This window comes from Rhinatrema bivittatum, chromosome 7 (assembly GCF_901001135.1).
Source record: "Rhinatrema bivittatum chromosome 7, aRhiBiv1.1, whole genome shotgun sequence".
NCBI lineage: Eukaryota > Metazoa > Chordata > Amphibia > Gymnophiona > Rhinatrematidae > Rhinatrema > Rhinatrema bivittatum.
The window spans coordinates 131,279,808-131,299,223 of NC_042621.1; the positions used below are offsets into that span (position 1 = coordinate 131,279,808).

The window sequence follows — 19,416 nt, forward strand, 5'->3', positions numbered from 1 at the left end:
CAAGCATTCATCAGTAGAGCTGTGGCTATGCTTCAGTTTTTCAGTGACCCTCTTTGATTGCAATAAATATGCAGAAAGTGAGGACTCAATTCACTAACAACATTGGAGTGAAGGAGTAGCTTTAGAGGTTAGAGCAGCAGGCTGTGAACCAGGAAGACCAGGTTTGAAATCTCACTCCCACTGCCACTCCTTGGACTTTACGCAAGTCACTTCACTCTCCATTGCCTCAGCTATAAAAATTAGATTATGAACCTTTTGAGGGCAGGCAAATACCTACAGTACCTGAATATGATCCACTCTGAAGTGGCTGGAAAGCAGAATATAAATCTAAATAAAAACTGCCAATTCCCGTACATACCCGGATCAGTCCAGACTCCTGGGTTAATTCATCCCTGCCAGCAGATGGAGACAGATAAAGCCTCGCTGACACTGCTTGAAAACCCCTGGTGTCACCTGCAGTAGCTCAGTATTTATCTGTCTCCAGCAGATGGCTGGTGCATTAACCTGCAGGGCTTTTTCTTTTACCCTTGCTGCCTTTTTCTTTTTGGGTGAGCCTTCCTCCCAGGAGATTGGTTCCTCTAGGAACCATTCTCTGCTTGGTTGAGGTGGACCGGTTGAAGTCCACGTTGTTCCGTGGGGTGTACATCTGGTAGTCCAGATCCCTCCCCTCACGAGGCCGGCTGTATGGCTTGCAGCCCTTCTCTTTTTGGGGTAGAGGTTTCTCCCCGGTTACTTCGGCAACTGCTTTGAGCTGGACAGCTCCTTGCAGCTCTGGGAGAGAAGCTCTGTCTGTTTTGTTAACTTTTAAAGTTTAAAAAAAAAAAGTTTTTACACAGGAAGGAAGTAGGCTGAAGGTAAGGCTCCGGGGTGACTTTCCCCTCTTATTCCCCCCCCCCCCCCCCGCCCCCGTTTTTGCCCTATCCGGGTTGTTTTTTCGGCACTTTTCTTGGTTTTGTTGGTTTGTTAATTTTACTCTGCTTACCAGCATGGTTCGCGGCTCGTCTTGCCGCGAGTGTGGGGCGGTCCCAGCGTGGCTCAGCCGATCAGGCCTTTGTTCAGGGTGACTTTCGGGGGGGTGGGGGGAAGGGCTGTAAAAGCGCGACTGCGGCAATCGGGCCAGGTTTACAGGCTTCTGCTGCCTCCTGGGCTGCCGGCTCCCTCGAGACGGGAGCAGCGGCCATTTTGAGTGATGATTCGCGCGCACCGTCATAATTGGAAGGAGAGGGGGATTCTCCTCTGCGGCTCTCCCCGTCCATCCTGGGCCTTCTGATGCGCAGGGGCTTGCTGCGGGAGCAGGATCTTCAGGTCCCTTAGCTCAGGGACTGGAGGGAGATCAGATTCCCAGATTTCCTCCGGGTGCGCGTCTCTTTTCCCCAGATTTTCTTCTCCTGTTGCACTAGGCTTATCTGGCACAGTAGGAGGGGGTAGGGGGGTCTCCGGGGGTTCAGGCCCCTCAGAATCCGAGTCTGCAGCTTTCCAATTCCGGGCCAGGGCCCGCACAGCCACAGGACTCAGGCGTTTCCATCAGGTCTAGCTCCGTGGGGGCACCAGGGGGCTCGCAGGACCCAGCCCAGCCGGCTGGTGCGGCGTCAGGCTTTTCAGCACTGGATCTTGGATTGCCGGATCCGGACCAGAGAGATGACACCGGAATGCAGTCGGTGGCAGAAGGGGATGATCCCAAGATTCTGCGGCTGTTACGGAGGGAGGAGCTGGCGCCTCTGCTTCCGCAGGTCCTTGAGGAGCTGGGGTTGAAGTCCCTGCAGGAGGCTCCGGAGGTGGATGGGGAGGACCCCGTTTTGGACAGTCTTCATGCTCCGCCTTTCGCTTTTCCATATCATTGGTCTGTGAAGCAGTTGATTGAGCATGAATGGGATTCTCCGGACTCCAGTTTGAGAGTTGGTAGGACTATGGCCAAGCTCTACCTGTTGCCAGAACAGACCTTGGAGCTCTTTGCGCTCCCGCAGGTAGATGCGGTGGTTTCTGCGGTCACAAAAAAGACTACGATTCCGGTTGAAGGGGCTGCTGCCCTAAAGGATGTCCAGGACCGGAAGTTGGAGCTTCACCTTAAGAGGGTTTTTGAAAGTGCAGCCTTGGGGCTCCAGGCGGCCATGTGCTCCGGCTTCATGCAGACGGCAAGTCTGAGATGGGTGCAGAATTTTCAGGATGCACCTCCCGGGGCTGACACATTGGATGCGGATCACCTGGAGGTGTCTGTAGCATATGTAGTGGATGCGCTATATGACTTGGTACGTTCACTATTGCGTGTCATGAGTTTGGCGGTCGCAGCCAGATGGTTACTATGGCTTCGTCACTGGTCGGTGGATGTTTCTTCTAAGGCCCGGTTAGATTATTTGCCTTTCAAGGGTCGTCTCTTGTTTGGAGAGCAGCTGGAACATCTCATCAAGCAGTTGCGTGAGACAAAGGTTCACCGGCTGCCGGAGGACAAGCCGAGGAATCGCCAGGCGTTTCAATCCAGGTCGTGCTTTAGGGATGCCAGACAATCTCATCCTTCCAGAGGGGCAGCCCCAAAAGCTTTTTCAGCAACTGCGGGGCTCCGGTTGGGGTCAGTGCTTTCGTGGTGGGTGACGACCTTATAGAGCTTCTGCAACTTGAGGAGCGGCAGCGGTTAATGAAGCGAGACCGGTCCTCTCCGCCATTCCCTATATAGGGGGCCGGCTGGCAGATTTTTATGGGGAGTGGACCAAAATCACACAGGATCAGTGGGTCCTCTCGGTGATAAGAGATGGTTACGCCTTAGAGTTTGCTCACTCCGTTCACGAACTTTTCTTAGTTTCCCCTTGTGGGATCTCGGCGAAGCATCGAGCAGTCTGAGAGACTTTGCGAAGGTTGCAAGCTTTGGGAGTGGTGGTTCCCAGAGGTCGCTACTCCATTTACTTTGTTCTTCCAAAAAAGGAAGGAACATTTCGCCCCATTCTGGACCTCAAATCGGTCAACTGGTCCTTATACATCCCATGATTTCGAATGGCGATGCTGCAGTTGGTAATTGCGGCAGTCCATTCTCAGGAGTTCTTAGCCTCACTTGATCTGACGGAGTCATACTTGTATATCCCAATTCGTCCAGCGCATCAACAATTCCTACGTTTCGCAGTGTTGGGTCAGCATTTCCAATTTCAAGCTCTGCCTTTTGGCCTAGCGACGGCTCCTCACACGTTCACCAAGGTGATGGTAGTGGTGGCAGCAGCTCTATGGCACGAAGGGGTGTTGGTGCAACCTTATCTCGACGACTGGCTAATTTCGGAGAAGTCATTGGAGGCTTTCCGTTCAGAAAATGGTTTGACTGTTGGAGTCTCTCGGCTGGGTGGTCAACAGGTCAAAGAGTCACTTGGAGCCATTTCAGGTAATCGAATACCTCGGCGCTCGTTTCAACACAAGCCAAGGCAGAGTGTTTCTCACGCAGGAGAAGATGCTCAAATTACAGTCCCAAGTTCGCCGCTTGTTGGCGTTGTGGATTCCACGAGCCTGGGATTTTCTACAAGTTCTGAGTTCGATGGCTTCGACCTTAGCACTGGTACCGTGGGCCTTCGCTCATATGCGTCCACTTCAGAGGGCTCTGTTGGACCAATGGGATCCTCTGTCACAGGCCTTTCATTTACAGGTTTTGCTGGATGCGTCAGCACGGGACAGCCTATCCTGGTGGCTACAGTCTTCCAATCTGCAACGTGGGGTCAGCCTAGAGGTTCTGGACTGGGTGGGTCTCACTACCGATGCCAGTCTCTCTGGTTGGGGAGCAGTCTGCGAGCGGCAGTCGGCCCAGGGCACTTGGTCGACGGAAGAGGCCTCGTGGCCAATCAATCAGTTGGAGACCAGAGCGGTACGTCTGGCTCTTCAAACCTTTCTTTCCCTCATTCAGGGTCGTTCAGTCAGAGTTCTCTTGGACAACGCGACAACAGTAGTGTATATCAATTGTCAAGGCGGGACCAAGAGCTGGGGGTAGCAATGGAAGCGCAAGAGTTGTTTCACTGGGCGGAACGGTATTTGATTCAGCTAGCAGCCTCTCATATCGCAGGGGTCGACAACGTTCAGGCCAATTTTCTCAGTCGTCAAACCTTAGATCCAGGCGAGTAGGAGTTGGCAGAGTCCGCGATGCGGCTCATTCGGAGACGGTGGGGCCGTCCCCACGTCGATTTGATGGCAACTCGTCTCAATGCGAAAGCTCCTCAGTTTTTCAGTTGCAGGAGGGAGTACGGGGCCGAGGGAGTCGACATTCTAGTTGTGCCTTGGCCTCCGACAGTCTTGCTATATGTGTTCCCGCCTTGGCCACTGGTGGGCAAGGTTTTGCGCAGAATAGAGAAGCACCCCGGGACGGTGATCCTAGTGACTCCAGAGTGGCCGCGTCGCCCGTGGTTTGTGGATCTTGTCAATCTAGAGGTGGACTGTCCGTTGCACCTGAGTCATCTACTGGAACTCCTCCATCAAGGTCCTGTATTTTCCGACCAGGCAGATCACTTTTGTCTAGCGGCTTGGCTTTTGAGAGGCGTCGCTTGCGGCGAAGAGGATATCCAGAGCCGGTGATTGCTACTCTTTTACAGGCTCAGCGGCAGTCAACTTCCCTCTCGTATGTTCGGGACTGGAAAGTGTTTGAGGCTTGGTGTACTGACCGGGGGGTTCTGGCGGTCCAGGCTTCGATTGCTCAAGTCTTGTCTTTTCTTCAAGAAGATTTAACTAAAGATCTGGCTTTTAATTCCCTTAAAGTGCAGGTAGCGGCGCTGGCTTGCTTACAAGGCAAGATTGAGGGTTATTCTCTCTCATTTCACCCAGATGTACAGCGTTTTCTTCGGGGAGTTAAGAATTTGCATCCTCCAGTGCGGAAAATTTGTCCTCCCTGGAGCCTTAATCTGTTTCTGCGAGTACTGTGTGATGCTCCATTTGAGCCAATTAGAAGAGTGACTCTTAAAGATTTGACTCTCAAGGTTGTGTTCTTGGTGGCCATTTGTTCTGCTAGGAGGATTTCGGAATTGCAGGCCTTGTCGTGTAGGGATCCTTTTCTCCAAATATCTGATTCAGGGATTACGTTGCATACAGTTCCTTCCTTTGTCCCAAAGGTGCTTTCTGCCTTTCATGTTAATCAGACTATAGAGCTTCCAGCGTTTACTCATTTGGATGTTTTGACGCAGCATGCTCGGGAGCTTAACATGCTATATGTCCGCAGAACCTTGCTTCGTTATCTCAAGGTTACTAATGACTTCAGACGGTCGGATCATCTTTTTGTGTTATGGAGCGGTCCAAAGAAGGGGACCAAGGCCTCCAAAGCGACGCTTGCCAGATGGCTTAAGGAGGCTATTGGATCAGCGTATATTCTCAAGGGCCGTCAGGTTCCTGTCGGTTTGAGAGCCCACTCGACACGGGCCCAGGCTGCTTCATGGGCGGAGGCCCAATTGGTATCTCCGCAGGAGATTTGCAGAGCAGCAACTTGGAAGTCGCTGCATACTTTTGCAAGGCATTACCAATTGGATTTGGGATTTTCGGATTCCAGGTCTTTTGATGAAGGTGTCTTGCGAGCGGGACTCTCCAAGTCCCACCCTCTCTAGGAAGCTTTGGTACATCCCAGGAGTCTGGACTGATCCGGGTTCGTGCAGGGAAAAGAAAATTGGTTCTTACCTGATAATTTTCGTTCCTGTAGTACCAACGGATCAGTCCAGAACCCACCCGGGTTCGAGGGGAGAGTCATCCGCTCAGCTATAACTGTTTTTCAGTAAACTTATAAAATGTTTCAAGTTGATTGACAAGTTGTTAGTCAGTTATTGCACAGTGTTTTTTTTTTTCAGCTTGGGTACAGATCAATACTTAGTTACTGCAGGTGGCACCAAGGGTTTTCAAGCAGTGTCAGCGAGGCTTTATCTGTCTCCATCTGCTGGCAGGGATGAATTAACCCAGGAGTCTGGACTGATCCGTTGGTACTACTGGAACGAAAATTATCAGGTAAGAACCAATTTTCTTATAACTGCTATAAGAAGGGATATTTAGCAGATATTCAACTGAAAAAAATATTTGGGAAAGACTGAAAAGATATTTGGAGCATGCAGAAGGAGGGGCCATCATAGGTTCTCCATTCACTGCTTCCCAATCTGCTACCAGAACCGATTCATCAAAATACATGTAGAGCTTGTATTCATCACCAGCAGCCCTCAGGTCAGAGGGGCCCTTTGCTGACACTTGGCTCCCAGTTATTTCAATGGATGCTACACTATTAAAGATTTATAGATACAAGCACTTTTTTGTTTCCCAACAACTATAATCTCTTTTCTTTTTTACACAAGTTAAATGCCCTGCTTGGAAGAAGGTGTTAAGTTTTTGCATGGTGATGCGCGCATAAGTTATAAAATCCGGGATTGGCATGCATGAGGGGGTGCACAATTGTGCACCTTGCGTGCGCCAAGCCGCGCTGCCTTCCTCCTTTCCCCTACCTCCCCCGCCCTTCCCCCCTACCTTTTTTTTTTCGTCTTGTTGCAAAACTTACTTCAGCCCTGGGGCTGAAGTAAGTTGTGCGCACCGGCCCACTGCTGGAGCGCGATCCCCGGCACAGTGGCAAATATGGCCATTGTGCCGGAAGCCTGACCCTGCCCCAGTCCCGCCCCCTCCCCGCCCCTTTTTGCAAGCCCCGGGATATACATGCATTCCAGGGCTTTACGCCCGTTCAAACCCTGTAGTGCTTTCATACGCAGAGCAGAGAGGGGCTATTTTCAGCCCTCTGTTGTATCCGGTAACTGCTTATTTGCCCAGGTAAAATAATTTAGCAATTTGTCCTCCTCAATAGTAAAGAGAAAACACCAAACACAATAATCCATAGCTGTAAAGGTTTTTCTAGGAGGGGCAATTTTCAGAAGCATTTACCTGGGAGCCTGCTAAGAACGTCCTGGATAAAACACTTCTCCAGAATTTTCACAATGAACATCCAGGTAAACCCAAGCCTTCTAGAGGGATGACTAAAGGAGGGGGTACTGTCATGGCCACCAGCCGCGGCGGTCTGTGGCCGGGACCAAATACTCACCCGCGGTGTCGGGTTGGTCGGGAGGCTCCTGCAGGAGCAGGGGGCCTCCTCCGGCATTCTCCCCACGGCCATGGCCGCTGCTAGGCCGGCCGCAGGGCCAACTAGCCTGTGATGACTCCTCCCCCTTCCTGGCTGCCTTAGAGCCGCGCGCACGGCTGAAGATAAGATTTAAAGGGGCCACGACAGGAAGTTGTTATGGCTCCCTCATGAGACTCCTCCCTCATTTTTAGGTATTTAAGGCAAGGTCTGCTCCTCAGACCTTGCCTTGGTATTGAGGCTCGTGCTTGGTTTCCAGTGCCTGTGTTCCTGGACTTGCTTGGTTCTTCGTCCCGCTTCTGCTCCTCCTCTTCGTTGGATTGACTGCTTGGCTCCTGACCTTCGGACCGGCTGTGGTGATTTCCTGGCGTTGACTTCGGATTGGCTTTGGACCCTTCTCCTGTGTTGTTCCTGGACTGGCTTCGGACCTCTCTCCGGTCTGTTCCAGGACTGGCTTTGGACCGCCCTCTGGACTTCGACCCTTGGACCGGCTTTGGACTCTCCTTCGACTTCTACTCCCGGACTATCTACGACCAGCTGGAGGTGCCAGCCATCTGGAATCCATGACCTGCAGGAGGCGCCTGCGTCCAGACCTTCATTAGTCTTCAGGGAGTTCCTTAAGTCCTAGCCACCGGATCCCTACAGGCACCTTCTGGGGGGATCATGAGCTTCCAAGGCGAAGTCTTCTTTCAACACTCATCTCATCGAGCCTTGCCATCCGATGGTAGGGACCTAACGGGTTCTCTATCCGTTTGGGTACCACCAACTCTACTTCGGAACAGGGGTCCACCTCCTGAATTCGTAACATCCTATCCCATGACTTTTTAGTTTTCTTAGAAGCCTCTCATGAGGGACTTTGTCAGATGCCTTCTGAAAATCCAAATACACTACTTCTACAGGTTCACCTTTATCAACATGTTTATTAACCCCTTCAAAAAAATGAAGATTTGTTAGGCAAGACTTCCCTTGGGTAAATCCATGTTGACTGTGTTCCATTAAATCATGTCTTTCTATATGGTCTATGATTTTGATCTTGAGAATAGTTTCTACTATTTTTCCCGGCACTGAAGTCAAGCTCACTGGTCTATATAGTTACCCGGATCGCCCCTGGAGCCTTTTTTAAATATTGGGGTTACATTGGCCACCCTCCAGCCTTCAGGTGCAATGGATGATTTTAATGATAGGTTACAAATTTTAACAAATAGATCAGAAATTTCATTTTTTAGTTCCTTCAGTACCCTAGGATGCATTATTCTTCTTCACAAGACATTTACAAGGAAATTAAAAAAAAAATTAAGCTCCAAATGAAGAAATCCAGGTCTTAACAGCAAGAACTGCCATCTCCTCTTCTGAGAGGTAGGAGTTTCTATTCTAAATAAATAAATGTTGACTTAATTGTTCATCTTGTAGATGTTGGAATTGGATAGCAGGTGGATTATTGTTAATGTACCCAGAAATTGCCTTCCACCTATCAGAAAATGTCATGGAGTAACAGGCAAAAGATGAATATAAAATGGTTCTTTATTAAGAACCAATGTTGTTTCACGCCAGTCAATTTTTTTTATAAGGGTTTTCCTTTGGTAAGCTAGAACATAAGAACATAAGAAATTGCCATGCTGGGTCAGACCAAGGGTCCATCAAGCCCAGCATCCTGTTTCCAACAGAGGCCAAAACCAGGCCACAAGAACCTGGCAATTACCAAACACTAAGAAGAACCCATGCTACTGATGCAATTAATAACAGTGGCTATTCCCTAAGTAAAACTGATTAATAGCCATTAATGGACTTCTCCTCCAAGAACTTATCCAAACCTTTTTTGAACCCAGCTACACTAACTGCACTAACCACATCCTCTGGCAACAAATTCCAGAGCTTTATTGTGCGTTGAGTGAAAAAGAATTTTCTCTGATTAGTCTTAAATGTGCTACTTGCTAACTTCATGGAATGCCCCCTAGTCCTTCTATTATTCGAAAGTGTAAATAACCGAGTCACATCTATTCGTTCAAGACCTCTCATGATCTTAAAGACCTCTATCATATCCTCCCTCAGCCGTCTCTTCTCCAAGCTGAACAGCCCTAATCTCTTCAGCCTTTCCTCATAGAGAGCTGTTCCATCCCCTTTATCATTTTGGTTGCCCTTCTCCGTACTTTCTCCATCGCAACTATATCTTTTTTGAGATGCAGCGACCAGAATTGTACACAGTATTCAAGGTGCGGTCTCACCATGGAGCGATACAGAGGCATTATGACATTTTCCGTTCTATTAACCATTCCCTTCCTAATAATTCTTAACATTCAATTTGCTTTTTTGACTGCTGCAGCACACTGAGCCGACGATTTTAAAGTATTATCCACCATGATGCCTAGATCTTTTTCCTGGGTGGTAGCTCCTAATATGGAACCTAACATCGTGTAACTACAGCAAGGGTTATTTTTCCCCATATGCAACACCTTGCATTTGGCCACATTAAATTTCATCTGCCATTTGGATGCCCAATCTTCCAGCCTTGCAAGGTCCTCCTGTAATGTATCACAGTCTGCTTGTGATTTAACTACTCTGAATAATTTTGTATCATCCGCAAATTTGATAACCTCACTCGTCGTATTCCTTTCCAGATCATTTATATATATATATTGAAAAGCAAAGGTCCAAGTACAGATCCCTGAAGCACTCCACTGTTTACCCTTTTCCACTGAGAAAATTGACCATTAAATACTACTCTCTGTTTCCTGTCTTTTAACCAGTTTGTAATCCACGAAAGGACATCGCCTCCTATCCCATCACTTTTTAGTTTTCGTAGAAGCCTCTCATGAGGGACTTTGTCAAACGCCTTCTGAAAATCCAAATACACTACATCTACTGGTTCACCTTTATCCACATGATTATTAACCCCTTCAAAAAAATGAAGCAGATTTGTTAGGCAAGACTTCCCTTGGGTAAATCCATGTTGACTGTGTCCCATTAAATCATGTCTTTCTACATGCTCTACGATTTTGATCTTGAGAATAGTTTCCACTATTTTTCCTGGCACTGAAGTCAGGCTCACTGGTCTATAGTTACCCGGATCGCCCCTGGAGCCTTTTTAAATATTGGGGTTACATTGGCCACCCTCCAGTCTTCAGGTACAATGGATGATTTTAATGATAGGTTACAAATTTTAACTAATAGATCAGAAATTTCATGTTTTAGTTCCTTCAGAACCCTAGGATGCATACCATCCGGTCCAGGTGATTTGCTACTCATTAATTTGTCAATCTGGCCTACTACAGCTTCCAGGTTCACAGTGATTTTGTTCAGTTCATCTGACTCATCACCCCTGAAAACCATCTCCGGAACTGGTGTCTCCCCAACATCCTCATTAGTAAACAAGGAGGCAAAGAATTCATTTAGTCTTTCTGCAATGGCCTTATCTTCCCTAAGAGCCCCTTTAACCCCTCTGTCATCTAATGGTCCAACTGACTCCCTCACAGGTTTCTTGCTTTGGATATACTTTGTGGATGAAATGGAGGTCTTCAACACAATGGACACCCCTGAGAGAATAGATAGAATGAGAAGTGATCTAAGAGAGCTTGAGGAGTGGTTCAACAAATGTTTGGCAGTTAAAATTCAATGCCAAAAGCACAGTGTCATGCACTTGGGATGCAGAAATCTGTGGAGGTGGTTTATCCGGCTAATTTGCCAAGCCGCACAATGACTGACTATGGACCTCACTGAGTTTTGAAGAGCAATCCACTAGAATAAGGGTAAATTGCTTGCGGGGTGAATCCAAATGATATTTTCTTTCTTTTAGAATTGCTATTGCTAATATTTATTTTTTTGTTTAAAATAATTGAACTTGGAAACCTGGGAAAAATCCCAATAATCTGTTGGATTTAAATCAAACTAAAATTCACCTGGTTCATGTCTGACTTCAAATGGTTTGCATATCTCTGCTTGTTATTAACTTATTTCTATAGGAATCTGTAACAGAGTTTAGTGTAGTTAACGATAAGATGCATACTTCATTACAGTAGAAAGTAGAGAGGAATAAATTATGTTTCCCTGTATTTACCCAGATCAGCCTAGATTCCTGGCTTTTGCATTCCTGCCAGCAGATGGGGATAGAGAAAGTTTTACTGACACTGCTACATAATCCTGAGGGCTACCTGCAGTCTCTTAGTATTTCTCTGTCTCGAGCAGATGATAGATTGTGCAAAACCTGTAGTTCTGGAGTTAAAAAATAAATAAAAGAAGAAGAACAGAGAGAGCCTTCCTCCCAGTGGGTTGCTAGGACCTGGTGGGACCATTCTCCCTGGTCTGGGGTGAACAAGCTGGGGGTTGGTGACCCTTTAGTACGTGCAGTCCTTAGTTCCATGGTGTGTAAATCTGGTGGTCTAGATCCTTCCCCTTCACGAAGCTGCTGAGGTGGCTTGAGGCACTGTGAAGCAGCTTGGAAGCAACTTGTTCCCACTTGCAGCTCTGTGTTCAGCCTAAATCAGGGAAGTATGCTTAATTTTGTTGGTGGTGGTAAAGTTGTTTAAAAAAAAAAAAAAAAAAGAAAAGGAGGTTCGAGATCTTCTTGTGGCGTCTGGTATATTTATGCTCTTCTACTCAGCAGCAGAGCAAGTGTGATGGACAGCTGTAGCTAAGGAGATTCCCAAGGTTGTGAACACATGCAACATGGCATGTGGCTTGGTCTTCAAAAGAGAAACTAACATACCAAATTAATCAACAAAATTTTTTTGTGACCATCATATTCTTGCAAAATGTGTTTAGTAGGTACACATTATTGAGTGTGCATCGTACATCTGATCATTGCCACAGGATTTAATCATCGGTCATTTTTTCAATTTTGTAGGTGATGCAAATCTTAAAGTAATTCTGTCATCTATTCATAATCAATTTCTTCACATAAACGATAAGTTTCTTGACTTAGCTTATAAGGTTGCTTGATTTCCATAGTCAGCCCGAAGAACTGATATATCGAAGTTCAAGATATAAAGACCCCCGACACGGTTGTGTTTCGGAAAGCGGGATTCCTTCTTCACGGGGCTAGATACTGCTCCGGTGTTATTCCGGCATTGTGAAAGTCAACTTGAAATATATCAAAATGCAAAATATTAAAGTATCATCTAGACAGGTCAAAACATAAAGGTTCCCAATATGTTATGTTCACAGTTATATACTTCAAAACAATTATGCATGTCATTAAATGCCATACCTTACAGACATATTCGCGTCTTCCGCAATATTAAATGTGAGTGACAATAACTTTTGGCGGGCTATTTAAAGCCAGTTGTCAGTATGCCGTGAAAACGGAAATGATGTAGATGACCATATAGGGAGTAAAGGATGATGCTAAATCAATGTGACGTATATGACCAAATCAGGACTAACGGTAATTACGTGTGGCAAAAGGAAATTGTCCATATTATTCTCATAAACTCAAGAAGTAATTACAGGAGGTAATTATAAAATGGAATACCATTCAATGGCCTGATTTAGACCATGAGGATGTACAGTATTAAGTTTGTGGATCCATTGTTGTTCTTCAAGGTTGAGTATCGCTTGAGGATCACTCCCCCTCTCATTCAGCACAATCTGATCGATCACCCTCCATTTTAGATCCTCGAAAGAATTTGATTGTTCTATGCAGTGAGCCACTAAAGGAGCTTGTATTTTAGATGTTGGTAAACAACTGTGGTGTTGAATCAACCGCGTTCGAATAAGGCGTTTAGTGAGACCCACATAAAGTTTGCTACAAGGACACATAATCATGTAGATGACCAATTTAGAATTACAATCTGTGTAGGTGTAAGCATTATAATTGGTCCCTTTGTAGTCCATCCATGTAGGTCCGGTAATAGTTCAAGAACACATAGAACAGTTCGTACGTGGCCAATGGCCAGTCTGAATAGTAGGGTCCGATGGCGGGATATCCATCAAGAAGGACTGTACTAGTATATTCCTGGGGAATGGGAACTGTCGGAGGAAGCAATGGGCATGATATTGAGACGCTGGGGGACTCCTCACCTTGACCTGATGGCGACTTGTCGGAACGCAAAGGCGGCTCGCTTCTTCATCGCAGACGGGACCATGGGTCCGAAGGAGTGGATGCCTTGGTTATTCTCTGGCCACCGCGCATCCTTCTTTATGTGTTTCCTCCATGGCTGCTGATCGGAAAGGTATTACGTCACATAGAGTCTCATCGGGGCCCGGTGATTCTAGTGGCTCCCGAGTGGGCCCGAAGGCCATGGTTCGCCGATCTGATCAACCTGGCGGTGGACGGTCCACTGCGTCTCAGTCACCTGCCCAACCTGCTATGGCAGGGTCCAGTATCTTTAGAACAGGCAGATCGCTTCTGTCTAGCGGCCTGGCTTATGAAAGGAGGTGGTTGAGAAGGAAAGGTTATTCAGAAGCCGTTATCTCCACTCTTCTGTGAGCCAGAAAATCTTCTACATCACGTACTTACGTTCGGGTTTGGAAGGTTTTTGATTCCTGGTGTCACAAGATCGATCTGTCCCCGCGGCGAGCCACGATTATTCATATCCTGTCTTTTTTGCAGGACGGATTGCGAAAGGGTCTGTCATACAGCTCGCTCCGGGTTCAGGTTTCGGCCTTGGGCAGCTTCCGTGGTAAAATTGACTGTATTCCCATTGCGGCTCACCCGGACGTGAAGCGATTCTTGCAGGGGGCCAAGCATTTGAAACCACCACTGCGAGCGGTTTGTCCATCTTGGAGTTTAAATTTGGTTATCCGTTCCCTGGGTGGGCCCCCGTTTGAACCCTTGAAGCGAGCAATGCTTAAAAACTTGACGCTTAAAACGGTGTTTCTCGTTGCTATAACTTCGGCTCGGCGGGTGTCAGAACTCCAAGCCTTGTCCTGTCGTGAGCCTTTGATGCGTATTTCGGACTCGGGTATTTCTCTTTGTACGGTGCCTTCTTTTCTGCCCAAGGTGGTATCAACTTTTCATGTCAACCAGACAGTCGAGTTACCGGTATTGTCGCTGGCGGATAAGGATCTGAGAAAGTTAGATATTCGTCGGGTCCTATTGCGATATTTGGAGGTTACTAATCCGTTTCGTTTGTCGGATCACCTCTTCGTGTTGTGGGGAGGCCCCAAGAAGGGGGCCCAGGCTTCCAAAACTACTATCGCCTGCTGGTTGAAGGACACAATCGCTTCTGCCTATATATGTTGTGGACGTCCGGTTCCGGATGGTATCAGGACGCATTCTCTTCGCTCTTCGCTCTCAGGCGGCTTCATGGACAGAAAGCCAGAGTGTCTCCCCTCAAGAGATTTGTCGGGCGGCCACATGGAAATCCTTGCACACGTTTGCTAAGCATTACCGGTTGGATGTAAGGGATCAAACTGTGGATTCCTTTGGCGTCAGTGTGCTTCACGCGGGACTCTCCAGGTCCCATCCCATTTAGGACAGCTCGGGTATATCCCAGCAGTCTGGACTGATCCTGGTACGTACAGGGAAAGGAAAATTAGGTCTTACCTTCGATAATTTTCGTTCCTGTAGTACCAAGGATCAGTCCAGATGCCCGCCCGTACAAAGGAGAGTCCGCTCAGCTAGTCATGATCTTTTCTCAACAGGTAGTAACACCAGTTCGTTGTTCTCAGTACATTTACAGGTTGCGTTGTTCCTTTGTTCTTCATGTTGTACAAGTTTAGGTTTTGTTTTTTTGTAATACAATTTTTATTGAGTGGTCCTCAGACACAATATGAAACTTTGCCGATAACAGACAAGCAAACATAATACAGCAAACGAGATCTAGTCATTGGGTTACAAAGCGTGTTCCGCATAATGGTCAAGAGTACAATATATTTTTTGGTCACAATGGCCATTCTTTCTGCTTTGATATCGATGATACTGAGGGATCGCAGGTGGCATCCCAGGTTATGTGGGAGGTGCTTTTCAGTTTCTCTCTGACTCCTTCTGCTGGAAGGGAGGCATAACCCAGCAGTCTGGAGTAATCCTTGGTACTACAGGAACGAAAATTATCGAAGGTAAGACCTAATTTTCCTTTTTGATATATTTCAAGTTGACTTTCACAATGCCGGAATAACACCAGAGCAGTATCTAACCCCCTGAAAAAGGAATCCCGCTTTCTGAAACACGGACCGTGTCGGGCGTCTTTACATCTTGAACTTCGATATATCAGTTCTTCGGGCTGACTATGGAAATCAAGCACCCTTATAAGCTAAGAAACTTAGGGGTGGATTTTAAAAGGCCAGCGCGCGCCAGCGCGCCTATTTTGCATAGGCCACCAGCGCGCATAAAGCCCCGGGACGCGCATAAGTCCCGGGGCTTTCGAAAAGGGGCGGGGAGGGGGCGTGTCCGGGGGAGTTCCCGAAACGATGTGGCGTTTCGGGGGCGGGCCCGGGGGCGTGGTGATGGTCCGGGGGCGTGGTCGAGGCCTCCGGACCAGCCCCCGGGACCGGAGGACGGAGCGGGGCTGCCGGCCGGCGCGTGCAAAGGTAGGGGGGGGTTTAGATAGGGCCGGGGGGTGGGTTAGGTAGTGGAAGGTGGGGGGAGGGCGAAGGAAATTTCCCTCCGAGGCCGCTCCGAAATCGGAGCGGCCTCGGAGGGAACAGGCTGCGCGCGCTGGGCTCGGTGCGCGCAGGTTGCACAAATGTGCACCCCCTTGCGCGCGCCGACCCCGGATTTTGGTACAGAAAGTGCTGTTGTCAGTTGGGTTCAAGCTATTGGTTTTGCTTTAGACTTCTAAAGGGGTCACTATCCTCAGTTTCGTGGGGGAAGTTAAGAATCAGTTAATGATTAAGTGGTAAACTTGGAATTATAGTATTTTGGCTTGGATACAGGTCAATACTGAGGGACTGCAGGTGGCACTCATGATCATGTAGGAATATCAGTAAAACTTTCTCTGTCTCCATCTGCTGGCAGGGATGCAAAACCCAGGAGTCTGGACTGATCTGTGGTACTACAGGAATGAAAATTAGCAGGTAAGAACCAATTTTCCTTTCTCTTATCTGCAGACAATGATGGGAAGATAACAGTAGGAAATCTGAGCCACGCCTGCCAGTTGGCAGGACTTCACTTCTCACGCCAGGAACTGGACGCAATGGTAGAAGAAGCTGATAGGGATGGAGACCATGCTGTGAACCTGACTGAATTCACGAATGTCATGTTGAAAACCAACCTGTTCTAGGCATCTCCCAAAGCCTGGAATACCCAAACTGCAGTCTTCTTTGGTTATTCCCATCCCTTCTCTATACTTGACCTTTTTCTTGCCAACAACTTATCTGTTCTGGCCCTTGTGGAAACCTGATTCCCATCTCATGACACTGCCTCTTCTGCATCTTCGGGAGGACTAAAATTACAGAAATTGAATTGTCAATCCTGTATGTATAATTTTCCCAGTGGAAACAACTCTCACAAATAGCAGGTGCAAAGTCTGCTGGTATTTTTGTACCTATGGAATTTGCAGGTCTAATTTTCAAACGGAAATTCCTAGGGTCTGCAAACTCCATGCCCTAAAAGGGCATTTTTCAAAGCCATTTATATGTGTGAATTGGCTTCCCGGACATTCTGTTTCGCAACATGCGTTTGTTCAGCTACATTTGGGGGAAGCATTCCTGGGGGGGCATATTGTGGGTGGGATCAAGAAATATCATGCATAAATTGTATTTTTAAATCAAGGCATGTTATTTTACATAAAGATCTACCCACACTAAAACCAAGCATTTACACCTAAGCAGATAGTTTGCAAATTTCCCCACAAGAGAGTAGACTTCTCTTGAGAAATGTTTGCCTACTGAGGTATTGCTTTGTTCTTCTCTGTAATGTAGTATTTTTAGGGCAATTTTAAAAGCCAACGTCATGTGCAAAGTGCAATTTATGCATATAAATTGGTTGTCGGAAAAGTGCCCTATCTCGGTGTGGCTAAAAGTACAAGCATGGGCCCACACTGCGCATGCACTTTTAGCTGCATTCAGAGGAGGCATTCTCGGTGGGGGGGGGAGTGAGTAGGTTAGGGGAGGGAAATAACACATGCAGATTGCATTTATTTTACATTAAAAAAGTACCCCCAGAAAAAGCAGGTGCAGATGGCCACAGATACTTTGTACCTACAGTAAGTTTCAAAGAAAAAAAAGTATGTGCTTGCTGCTTACTTTAGCTTTAAGAACTGGTACAAGGTCCGCAGGTAGAAAGTACCTGCAGACTTTGTCCCAAGGTAGACAGCTTAAAAACTTCCCCCTTTATATCTCTGAAGGGCTATTCTTGTCCTTGATTTTTGGCTTGTTCACTGAGGTAGCATGCCTTTTCACATTTTTATGCATTAGATCATGATTATCACATTCCTAGAGGTGTTACGCTTGGGCTGTGTTCTGGTGTAGTGAACACCACCTTCTAGAGTGACTCCAGGTGGAGAGAGATAGGGATGGCTGGAAAGTCTCCGATGATGGTGATAGTGGAGTAGAGTAAGGCTGAAAGCAGTGTCAAATTCCAGACTGGGTCAGGGCAGGCGGCAGGCAAACAGTGTCAGGATCCAGGCTGGGTCAGGGCAGGCGGCAGGCAAGCAGAGTCAGAGTTCAGGCTGGGTTAGGGCAGGCGGCAGACAAGCAGGGAGCCCAAAGGCCACACATACACGGCAGAACAGAGGGCCCGAAGGCCACACCCATACGGCAGGGCAGAGGGCCCGAAGGCCACACACACACGGCAGGGCTGAGGGCCCGGAAGCCACACACACACACGGTAGGGCAGCGAGCCCGAAGGCCACACACACACGGCAGGGCGGAGGGCCCGAATGCCACACACACACGGCAGGGTGGAGGGTCCGAAGGCCACACACACAGCAAGGCAAGGCAGGTAGAGCAGAAGGCCCGAAGGCCACACGCACAGCAAGGGAAGGAAGGCTAGAGCAGGGAGCCCAAGAGAGCTCGATGCAGAAGCATCAATGGAAATGCTAAGCAGGGTTATAAAGGGAAGTGTGGAACATAGAGGAGACAAGGGGAACCAGTCAGGAGAGCATGCTCGCGGGGGACCTCTAGTGGTGAGGCGGCTGCATAGCAGCCATGGTCGTAACAAGAGGCTCATGAATGTGAACTCTACGATGAATGTCTTCAGTTTCCTGCCATGGCATTTTGCAAGGTTTCATGCCAGTTTCTCCTTTTAGAGTTTCCATTTGAAGCTTACTTCTTAGCTTATGTTTCAGGTTAGGTAGTTGCCAGAAATTAGAAACAAAGGAGCAGTAATATTTCTTTCAGTGATTCATCCTCCAGTAGTAAGGGGTTGTGAGTCTTTTTTAAATGTTATTTCTGTTTTATATGTATCTGGTCCCCAAGTTTGGTGCTTTATCCTTCACTTTGGGGTGGTACAGGTCCAGGTTCAGTCTGGACAGGAAGGAACAATAATCTTCTAGTGTGTCTATCCACTCTTTACTCTTAACACTCACATTGAAGGTAGAACTCCTCCAACAGATGCCAAAGATATTCAGAGAAGGAGCATTGAAGGCAATAATAAAAGCAAGGGTAGGAAAACCAGGAAAAACACTCTCAGGAGTCCAAGAATGGTGTTCAAATAAAATAGTCTTTAATGCAATTTAAAGAAAATAATCCAAGCCACAATGCCAAAAATACAGAACAGCATAAAAAAATAAAAAAGCAATGAAGATGATTGTTAATTTGCCCATCTTAGCACCCATCTTGCACCATTATCCATGGAGAAAAACTGCTCCCCTTGCAGCGTGGAAAAACTGGAATGGGGCTCCCGCATGAAGTCAAATCAGCAAATAGAAGAAAATTACCAAGCACAAAAACTGCTGGACAACTGTCCCCACATACAAAACATCCAACTACAATTGATCCAAGTTTTTACTTTTTTTTCAAAACTGTAAAAAAACTGTATCACTACCTCATTGGGTTTAGCCCTGTGAGTCCTTGTATCAAAAAGTAACAACATATTCTTACCCTTGCTTCTTCAGTTCACTCAGCAATCAGATTCTTGCTTCAAATCCTCATTCTTGTCCTAAGTCCTCACTCCTGGCCCAAATCCTCAGGGATACCAGGGGTATGCCCTTCCCTTCAAATCAGTCAAGTCAAAAGTCAAAAAAATCCTTTAATCCAAACTCTTCTAATATCAAAATGCAAAAGTGATGAGCAAAGGCCCACCCAAAAGTATTCAGCACTCTTCCTTCTGAGACCCTATAGAAAGTCCCAAAGCTTCTCTCTCCTTCTCCTAGATCCTGGGAGGATCCAAAGTTTCTTCCAAAAGTATTTGAAATTCGGGGGGACATCAAAATTCTAATTCCTTTTACTTGAGATCCTATAGGAATATTTAGCTGCCTCCTTCCCTCTAGGCCGCTTCAGCCGCACCTAACCCTCTGACTCACTGGGCATGCTCCCAGGGTTTATATACACTCCAG

General features: G+C 47.3%; 1 protein-coding gene across 3 annotated transcripts in view; it reads left to right on the top strand.

Moving 5' to 3' along the window:
• LOC115095459 (caltractin-like) overlaps window positions 1-17,622 on the top strand; it is an 84,717-nt gene extending 67,095 nt beyond the window's left edge. For all 3 annotated transcript variants that reach the window (XM_029609136.1, XM_029609138.1, XM_029609137.1), the window contains one exon: window positions 16,028-17,622. In XM_029609136.1, the coding sequence (XP_029464996.1) occupies window positions 16,028-16,200 (173 nt within the window). In that variant the 3' untranslated portion in view covers window positions 16,201-17,622. The remainder of the gene's footprint in view (window positions 1-16,027) is intronic.
• The last annotated feature ends 1,794 nt before the right edge of the window (window positions 17,623-19,416 follow it).